The 9,823-nt window shown below is 35.2% G+C and overlaps 2 protein-coding genes across 2 annotated transcripts; both read left to right on the top strand.

The window, feature by feature from the left end:
- Positions 1-5,328, top strand: LOC114187738. The gene is made up of 10 exons (XM_028076090.1): positions 1-278; positions 493-1,379; positions 2,112-2,241; positions 2,420-2,865; positions 3,004-3,084; positions 3,166-3,264; positions 3,832-3,990; positions 4,168-4,254; positions 4,401-4,472; positions 4,694-5,328. The coding sequence occupies exons 2-10, from the start codon at positions 573-575 to the stop codon at positions 5,030-5,032; spliced, it is 2,220 nt and encodes a 739-aa protein (XP_027931891.1). The 5' UTR covers positions 1-278; positions 493-572; the 3' UTR covers positions 5,033-5,328.
- A 1,355-nt stretch (positions 5,329-6,683) lies between these two features.
- Positions 6,684-9,159, top strand: LOC114186938. Its single transcript, XM_028075016.1, has 5 exons — positions 6,684-7,048; positions 7,353-7,407; positions 7,548-7,604; positions 8,025-8,102; positions 8,490-9,159. Exons 1-5 carry the CDS (start codon positions 6,737-6,739, stop codon positions 8,945-8,947), a joined length of 960 nt encoding a protein of 319 aa, XP_027930817.1. The 5' UTR covers positions 6,684-6,736; the 3' UTR covers positions 8,948-9,159.
- The last annotated feature ends 664 nt before the right edge of the window (positions 9,160-9,823 follow it).

Below are 9,823 nucleotides of genomic sequence, written 5' to 3'. Positions count from 1 at the left end.
GTAACTCCGTTTGCATTAAAGTGGTTTGCGTTGAAAATGCGAGTAGTGAGTGGATGACACATTAGCCAGTCCTCCGTCAAGAAACAAAATGCACAAATTGTTATTATCTCTCTCTTTTTCTCTCTAATTCCCTTCGCAACTCTGATTCTCTCTCACACAGAACTCTCTTTCTCTCTGTCACACCCACACACACACACACTCACACGATCCTTCTGCGTTTAGGGTTTTTGATGCTCGTTCTCTCCATGTTCTCTAATGGTAGCGCAGCGTAGTTGGAGGTACACGTTCTTCGCATGATCTCTGGCTTTCACCTGTTTCGGTTTCTTCTGTGTGATCACTCGATTATTGTTTTACTTCCTTATCTCGAACCCTAATCATTTCCTAATTTTAATTTCTTCACGTGGTGTACGGGATTTTATCTATTCTGTGATTTTAGGGTTTATTGTGCACGGTGATTTTGGGCTTAATCTATCCTTTTCCCGTGTCAATCAGGTCTTAGTGCTAGTGGAGTATGAAATGGTATGAGTTGGAGCCTTTCTTTGGAGTAGTTTCCTAAAAGTTTTCATAGCTACATGGCTCGGAAGGGTAATCAGCAGAAGAATGGAGTGGACCGTCAAGGATTGAATCACAAAAAAGGGGTTTCTGGTAGTGTCCTTCCGGGAATGAAAGGCCATGGTAAAGGAGGGCCGGTGAAGGTTTTCCCAAGAGAGGACCTCGCTGACGGTGATACCGGTGTTGCGCGGACTGCATGCGATGCAAGTTCTTCTGGTGATGACTTTAACAACGAGCAAAAGTCTGACAATAATTCTCGGAAAGAGAAGCAAGGGATGGCTGGAAAGCCTGACCTGGAGGAGTCCTTGCCCTTTGAGAGAGATTCTGGGGATGACCGTTTGAATTCTGAAGCTTCAGTACAAGAAGAAAATGGGACTTTACCTAGAAGTGATCAAGGTCTTCAGAGTATAAATAGTAGATTGAGCAGTATACTGGATAGTTTGCACCTGAAAAGTGTGGTGGATAAATTAGACATTGCCGATAATGTGATGATTAGAAGATTAAGGTTTTCACTGTTTTCCATGTTCACAGCAATTTCAGAGTGGCTAACCAGGCAGACTCCATTGTTTGTATCTCTTAGAACCATCATGTTTAAAGCCTATCATGATTCCAGAACGAAAGTTGTGCAGGCATATCCTGTTATTCTGAAGTGGCTCATGCATTTTGGAAATGTAGTGCTCCTATTATCAGTATTTTGGTTGGATTGTGCACTTCGGGGTATTGATTCATTTGTACGAATGGGTACAACGTCCTTCTTCTCTGTTATATGGTGTAGCATATTTTCTGTGATTAGTATGATAGGGCTGCTCAAGTTTCTTGCTGTCGTGGTAAGCCTTGTCTCACTTGTCATTGTTTTTTTTTATCGAATTATTCTGATGAAAATAATCTTAATGATTGAAGGTTGTGTTAGCTATTATAATTAATTAATTTTATTTTATTAGTTTTTTCGAAGACACTCACACACTGCTTGTGTAGATGCACTATCAGTATTGTAGTATTTTCTGTTGGTTAATTTCCTACCATTGAATTTAATTACTCTAGGAAAGAACAGTGAGATGAAAGATTGTTCATTGAACAGATAGATTGAGAATCTATCTCTCTTTCTGTAGACTTGCATCTTATTTCATTATATATGCATTTCTTTTGATTTTTTGTTTACTGTCTTAAGATGCTTGTTGCAATTTTAGGTAAGATATGGTAGTGATAATTCAGCGAGAGGGAAGAAAATGTTTTGCTTTGTCCAATTAATAGAGAAACGTGTGGGCTGGGAGTGTGCATAACAAATTACAAAATCTATTGTGCAATTTGTTTCAGTTTTTTGCACAGTTGAATCAGCTTGGGTTGCACCGTCTTGTAACTATTTGACTTTTGAACTCCACATGTAACAAACATGATAATTTGGATGAATTTAGGGAACATGTTACTCTTTAGTTCTAGATATATTTTCTTACATTTGTGTTTGGGATGTTTTGTGCATTTGTTCTTTCTATTTGTGTTCTCAATTGGGTTTTTGTATTTTTCTTCTCTTACTATACTAACTAGCTTTTGTAATTGATTAGGGCCTGGCTGCTTTGATTGGATTTTTTCTTGGGCTTATGCTTGCAATTTTGGTTGTTGCAATCATTGGAGTTGTTATCTTGTGGTTTTACGGTAGCTTTTGGACAACGGTATTTTTCATCATCCTAGGAGGTGATATGTTTGCCCTTCTGTTTACATTTGAACATAGTGTTTGTTTTTGTGGCATTCTTTCTATATAGTTGGATATGCATGTTATACAGCCTTATGTATGTATATACAATATATATTTATGCTGATTGATGTATTTTCTTTCCAGACTTACTAAATTTTTAAATTTATTCGAATTCAGGATTGGCATTTATGTTTAGTCATGAACGGGTGGCACTACTTATCACCACAGTGTACTCTGTCTATTGTGCATGGCTGTATGTTGGATGGCTTGGTTTGCTGGTGGCTTTTAATTTAGCTTTTATCTCTAGTGATGTTCTGATATACTTCCTCAAGAAAAACATAGATCAACAGAGTAGATCCAATCCTTTTGAACAAAGAACTGGAATGTATGGTCAACCTGGATTCAGTGACGGATCAACACATGCTTCTTCCTCTGAAAATGGACCGGGACCATCGGCAGATCGCAGTGCTGGGATCCCTTCAACTAGTGGGGTTGATTCTGATGTAACTTCTGAAGATGAAGTAGTCCGTTTGTTGAACTGCTCTGATCACTATGCCGCACTGGGCTTGACGCGGTATGAAAATATCGATGTTTCAATACTAAAGCGGGAATATAGGAAAAAGGTTAGTGTCATTCCATAATATAAATACTTGCAGCCATTCTTTATTTTTGACGCTTCTTTCTAAGATTTTGACGCTTCATACAATTATTTCTTGTGCCTGATAATTCTCTAAACAACCTCTCTTTTCACTGATTATCAGGCAATGTTGGTACATCCTGACAAAAATATGGGTAATGAAAAGGCTGCTGAAGCATTTAAGAAACTTCAAAATGCTTATGAGGTGAGTTTTAAGTTTTTTTTTTCATCCTGAAAACCAAGTGATAATTCTTCCCTAATACTATATGGTTGTAACGATTTCCAGATTCTAATGGATTCCTTGAAGCGAAAAGCTTATGATGATGAACTAAGGAGAGAGGAGCTATTGAGTGTATTTCGTAGATTTCATGATGCTTCTAATAAGGTATGATTTAAGCATTTGTTTTCTATCAATTTTAGTATTTCGGAAGTGGGAAGGGAACATTATGGGTCATGGAATCGTAATAATATTGTCACATTGTGATCAAGATTAATATTCATTAGTATTTGGGATAAGATCCATAGAAAACTAAGGATGAATGTTGTTGTTTGTGAATGGTAACAAATTAGTGAAGTTTTTCTACTCTGGTGTATATATGTCTGTGTGTATGTATATGTAGGTAGGCAGGTAGGTAGATAATAATTTTCTCACCATTACTCTTGAAGTAACTTAACCTCTCCTCATAGCATAGATCAAGTTAAGATACTAGCATTCCAAACAATGCAATTGTATTGACTAATTTTAGAATATTTGTACATAACTTTTTTGGATATGCATCTGACTTTTACTGATGCATTTATTGTTCTGTATATGGAAGGTGCAGTTAGCTGTTTTTCTTTTTCTCTAGACATGCTTTTACTATGTAGGCCATTTAGAGAACCTTGCAATTTAGCTTTTGATTTAATTATACTCTTGTCTAACTCTTGCTGTTGAATGCAACTAATTTGTCAGAATGGTAGGCATGGATTATTTCCTTCAGGATTTGCACGGTCTGATGCCGATGGCAAGGACCCATTTGGTGATTCAAGGCGAATAGCCTGTAAAAGGTGTGGTGGTTTTCATCTCTGGATACACACCAAGAAACAAAAGTCTCGGGCAAGATGGTGCCAGGTTTCTTCTTAATCTTTTTTGTTCTCAATCAAGCCCAGCTTTCTTAACGGACAATTGGCTTCATATATCAGTAAATTGCACAATATTTGCCAATATTGTTATCTGCGTATTTTCCCTACAGAGTATTTTTCACACATATGATAGCAGTGTTTTAAGGTGGGGTCTTTTGTTTTAAAGGATTGCCAAGATTTTCATCAAGCTAAGGATGGGGATGGATGGGTTGAACAATCTTCCCAACCATTTCTTTTTGGCTTATTGCAGAAGGTAAGAATCATTGTATTGTTTTGAAAATCTCATTGGAGAACACTTTGAAACATGTAGTTCAAATTTTATCTTGAGCCAATTCATGGTTATCTGAGATGCAGCCAGAATACATTTTTGCTTAATGCTTTGAATTGTTTTTACTTTAGGTGGATGCTCCTTCAGCGTATGTGTGTGCTGGTAGCAGGATATACGACGCCACCGAATGGTATATCTGTCAGGTAATTGAAGTAGGAATTGATAAAAAACTGTTTTCTCTAGCAATGAAATGTAAAATAGTGACATGGACATTTCTATAGTTTCCGTATGCTAGATACGTCATCTCTGTCTTGTCTGGTTGTTAACAATTTCACATGTTCATGCTGCATAACTTACTCATTGAGACTTATGAGGAGATTAGATTAGATTCACAAGGCATTGCTGATGAACAAATTTCTTGCAGGGCATGAGATGTCCAGCGAACACTCATAAACCAAGTTTCCATGTTAACACCAGTTTAATGTCCAAGAATAATTCTGGCAAGGGAACTAGTTCAGGTCAAAGAGGTGGGCGGATGCCAACACCTAATATGGAAGAAACCATGACTGAGGAAGAATTCTTTGAATGGTTACAAAATGCAGTCCAGGCAGGTGTGTTTGACAATTTTAGTGGTACTGCAACAGAGACTCCATCACCCAAATCTGGAAATGGGATGAAAAGTCCTAGTAGTAGTGGTGGTGGTGCTAGTGCGAGTGGCAGTAGCAGCAGCAAGAGAAAGAAAAAGGGAAAAAAGCAATGGTGATAACCAGATAATGTTATATCTTATTATGGCAGTATTGCCTTGAGCCCTACCAAGGCTTGAAAAGCATGTAAGTTTCAAAGCCGCTATCTGTTAAATGAAGCCCCAAAAATTGAGTTGGAGCCACATTGTACAGCGTTGTTTTTCTCAAAAGTGTAGATTTTGTTGTCCAATAAATTTTTTGGTAATCTTTTAGCCTTTTTAATACAGCCCTGTACCAATGATTCTCCTGCCCATGATTTTCTTATTGCAAGGATCAAGCTGGGTCTTCTAAGTAATTAGAAAATGTCCTTCGTCAATCATGATCCATCTCCGCCGAAGGAACACTTTAATGGTATACCTAAAACAACAAATTGTATCCATAGGAAATTCTCAACAGCCACAGCATTAGCGTATACATACACAACTATGGATTTCTTGCCAGTGAATTGAATATTTAATTAAATTATAAATTACTGTCATTTGCATGCATTGAATTTTTTCAAATATATGAATGGCTACATGCGTTTTGTATCATCATCAATTTAACTCCAAATAGCTGTTTCTGCAGAGAGATTGTATAATTCTTCTGTGTTACGGTAACTATGTATTAAAAACAGATAAGGAAATTGTTATTTTACATGTTATTTAAGAAAAGCCATTTGAATTGAAACGTCTTTTCTTTAGCAGACAATTAAATAGCTGCAACCTTTTATTTCGCCATACTATAGAACTAACTTAAGAAAATTACATTTTAAAAATTTGCCTGAAGTGCATCATAATGAGAACCTTGTATACATGAATGTAGACTTGTCCTAATTGGTAGACAAGCTAATTCTTTTATGATATTTTGTTTATGTAGTGTGATCCAAACAATTTGACCTAAATTAAAAGTCTCTCCGATTGACTTCGGACAAAATCGATTTCTAATTTAGTTGATTAAACTTATTTTTTTTCTTGTTTTACAATACCCAAATGTTTACTTTTTTAACATCATATTCTTTGGACAAAATGTTTACTTTTTTTTTGTTAACTACAGCTATTTTCCACCAGAAGTAAATATATGATTTAATTCATAAAAGATATCGCTTGTGCTATTTTAATCTTTTAAATAATTTATGACATAAATTAGTTTCTACAATATCAATTGCCAAGCTCTGCTGGAGAATAATTTTAACAAAACGAAAAATTTGCTAGATAGTTGTATCATGTTACTCGGCATAGTTTTATATTTATGTAAAACAAATTCTTTCAAATAAAAGCTATAAGCTAATTTGCAATTTCTCCTCTGAGAAAAGTATGCCACTTGTAGATTTACTAGAATTAATTGTTGTAAATAATAAAGAAAAAAAAAGGTAGAAATGACAATTAATATATTATTTTCATTAAGAAAATTAAAACTTAAAACCCTATTCAATTAAATTTCCTAAAAACACAACAAAAACATATTTTAGTTAAATCTACATTTAAAACTAATTCTGACACTCGTTTTAATTATAGTAAAAGCTTAGACTAATTTTTCGTCGGCTTTTGAAAACATGTACCCTAAACCTACGATTGATAAATTTCGTTGAACTGTGATTAAACTCATAATTCATAAAATAAAATAATCATACAGATATGGATTATGTGTCCAAAACAAAAGGAACCCCACTCGGTATATAGCATTGTAATTTGTAACAAGTCACTTGAAGCCTTGAAGTGTGTCTAATTCACTTCTCTCTCTCCATGGAAGCAAAGTCACTGCTTCAGGGTTTTTCTCTTGCAGCTTCTTATCCCCTCCCTCAGCTTTCAAAAACCACCATGACGACAACCAACTGCGTTAGCTTCAATTTCAACCACAACCCATGCCTCATATTCGCAAATGGGTATCCTACTTCTTCTTCTTTGCTTCCATTTTCTATTCACAATAAGCCCAGAAAATCAGCATCACTGATTGTGAGTGCCCGCAAGAAAGACAAAAAAGACGATACCCATAGTTCCGTACCCCAACCTGACGAGGCCACAGGTTTCTTCCCCGAAGCTGTCTTACTTAAAAAGGTCGTTTTTTTTACCTAACCCTCCATTTTCTTTTCTCTTCCCCCTCTCGGTTTAATATGATTTTATGGGTTGGTTCAATTTTTCATCAGTTTGATTTTTAGGGCAAGACACCCTTTTGAAGACTCGTTCACCATAAATTCTCTGTTTGTTTGAAGGGAGTGTTCCTAACAGTCTAGAAAATTTTGATGTTATATGACACTAGTTATTGCGTCATAGTCTGTGGAATTTAGTTAAGTTAACTTTGTTTATTCTTTATGAGATGGAGATGAAGTTTCTTTTTTATTTTTTGAATTGCGATTTTCAGAGATCAGTTGAGGAAGAAGGGAAGCTTCTCCCGGAGTTTGAAGATGCCGAGGAAAGTGAGTAGTCATGTTCAATCTGTTTAATCTGTCCAAGACTCTTAGGGCTAGTTACTTGCATCTGTGTTGTTAGGCTAAAACTGTTGGGGATTTCAGAGCTGAGATTATTCCTTTTGATAGTTTTTAATTTTGATTCACAGGAGAACTCTTCGAGACGCTGATGCTTGAACTGGAAAGTGATATGAATGCTGAAATATGTACGTAGATTCTTTTTCCTTTCGGTCAGAGAAGACATTTTTATTGAAGTGGAAACTTTGTTACATGTCTTTCGTAATTATTTTCATTGTTTAATTATTTTAGTTGTTTGTGAACCATTCTCAACTGAAACCATCAAGGCCAATGATGTTAATGTTCTCAACCTGCACACAACTTGAGTTGCCCTGAGCAACTATTGTATCTCAATCTTCTTAGCTTTTATCTAAATCTCTTTTGTCAAACTTTTGCGCTGAACTTATAGATGTTTGCTCACATTTTTTTATAGTTTAGTTACAATCAATTTCCATGCAGCAGTAAGGTTGTTGTCTTGTTTCCTGAAGGTCATATGATCAAATCTTGCTAATCTTTACCTATATTTCAACTGCTCTGTCTCACACCACACTGCTTTCTTACCTCTGCAGTGCGGCACTATGAGGTCATGTACTTAATTCATGAGAAGCATGAAGATGAGGTAGCAGCTGTCAACGAGAAAATTCAGGGTAACCTTCATCGTATAATTCTCTGTATCATTTTTTAACTGTTCATATTCCCTGATGCCATGTGGAATGAGTTCAATAGTTTACCATTTCTGTGGAGACCTTTATGATTGGCTTGTTGTTTTCTTACTGCCCTTATTATCGAATTAACTCTAATTGTATTTTTTATTCTACCTTTGCCAAAAGTTAACAAGTCATAGGCTCATAGCTGGTAATATAGTCTCTAATGCCCTCTCTGGAAATTTCATGAGGGGTTTCAATACTTCTGTTCTTAATTCATTCAGTAGGGAAAAAATGGCTAAGCAAAAGTTTTGCACTTAGTATGTATCTGCAGATGAAAACAAAAAGATGTTCTGCTACTTTTTTCTAATTTTTTGCTAACATTGACAGAATTTATGAGGGAGAAGAAGGGTCAGATTTGGAGGCTGAATGATTGGGGTATGAGAAGGTTAGCTTACAAAATAAAGAAAGCTAATAAAGCACACTACATGTTGATGAACTTCGAGTTGGATGCAAAATACATCAACGACTTGAAGACTTTGTTGGACCAAGATGAAAGAGTTATTCGGCATCTTGTGATAAAGAGGGACGAGGCAATCACTGAAGATTGCCCTCCTCCTCCGGAGTTTCACACTCTGCGTGCAAATGCAGATGATAACGACGATGAAGAATTTGATGAGTATGAAGATGATTGGGATGGTGAAGATGAGCTTGATGATGATGATGATGGTATTATATACGTAGATGATGATGACGATGATGACATGGATTCAAGAAATGAGACATCTGCAAATGTTAGACAAGCAGAAGAAATAAGAGAGTTGAGGGCTGAGAACATTGGTAGATAAGTAGGTGTTATCTTTTGTTCTTCCTTCTTTTCTTCCTTTGATTCCATAGAAATGTACGTAGAGCAGTTATAAACGTTATGCATCTGAATATAGGATGGTAACATCATTTGGGAAATGATTTGAGTATTAGTGTTCTCGTGTCAAATTTGACTGCATTCTTGTTCAACAAACTGCAAAATGATCATCAACTAAATCTTATTGATTGGTATAAATAGTAGTGATTAGGGTCTGTTTAAAAGTTTAAATCTTGATGATCTTAGTTTGGATATAGAATTCCATTTGGAGTATAGAATAAAATAAACCGTGTCAAAAGTGAATACGTATCTGATTTGTTTAGTTATTGTTTCCGATAATGGATTAAAGTTGGTAAGATGGTTAACTAATAACGTGTTTGGTTTGATGTTTTAAAGCTCGAATTCACGTTTTGAAGCTCGAATCTGGGTTTAACTTGGCTTAATGCAAATCCATAAGAATCTGCTTTTATTTAGTTTAGCTCAAATGTGCTTTTGAATCCTGTTTTCAAAAGTAATTTCACTTCAGTTATATAATGTGATGTGAGGATGTGATTTGTATTCATCTATAAAATCCGCTGCAATAATACTAAAATACTAATCATGAATATCTTAATTATCTGTTTATTAATGTGTTCAAACAAATATCATAATATGAATTTCCCCATATTTATCAGTCATTAGTAGTTTTTTCTTTAATTATTTTTTGAAATTAAATTTAAAAGTAAAATTATTGGCAATAAAAATATTAATGAAAACTACTTATAATTTAATTTATAAATCTTCATTTTGAACTTCAATTTATTTATTTGCACTAATGAATATAAAATAACTACCAGGTATTTTAAATGTATCGATAACAATA

Source organism: Vigna unguiculata, chromosome 6, assembly GCF_004118075.2.
Source record: "Vigna unguiculata cultivar IT97K-499-35 chromosome 6, ASM411807v1, whole genome shotgun sequence".
Lineage (NCBI taxonomy): Eukaryota > Viridiplantae > Streptophyta > Magnoliopsida > Fabales > Fabaceae > Vigna > Vigna unguiculata.
Note: the sequence above shows the minus strand (reverse complement) of the source record. Positions and strands in the feature narration are given on the sequence as shown.

Excerpts from the sequence above, each read along its gene's own strand:
- LOC114186938 (XM_028075016.1), top strand. The coding sequence starts at position 6,737 with ATGGAAGCAAAGTCACTGCTTCAGGGTTTTTCTCTTGCAGCTTCTTAT. Across the intron at positions 7,049-7,352 it reads AAGCTGTCTTACTTAAAAAG|AGATCAGTTGAGGAAGAAGG; the intron begins GTCGTTTTTTTT and ends TGCGATTTTCAG. Across the intron at positions 7,605-8,024 it reads TGATATGAATGCTGAAATAT|TGCGGCACTATGAGGTCATG; the intron begins GTACGTAGATTC and ends TTACCTCTGCAG.
- LOC114187738 (XM_028076090.1), top strand. The coding sequence starts at position 573 with ATGGCTCGGAAGGGTAATCAGCAGAAGAATGGAGTGGACCGTCAAGGA. Across the intron at positions 1,380-2,111 it reads TCAAGTTTCTTGCTGTCGTG|GGCCTGGCTGCTTTGATTGG; the intron begins GTAAGCCTTGTC and ends GTAATTGATTAG. Across the intron at positions 4,473-4,693 it reads CCGAATGGTATATCTGTCAG|GGCATGAGATGTCCAGCGAA; the intron begins GTAATTGAAGTA and ends AATTTCTTGCAG.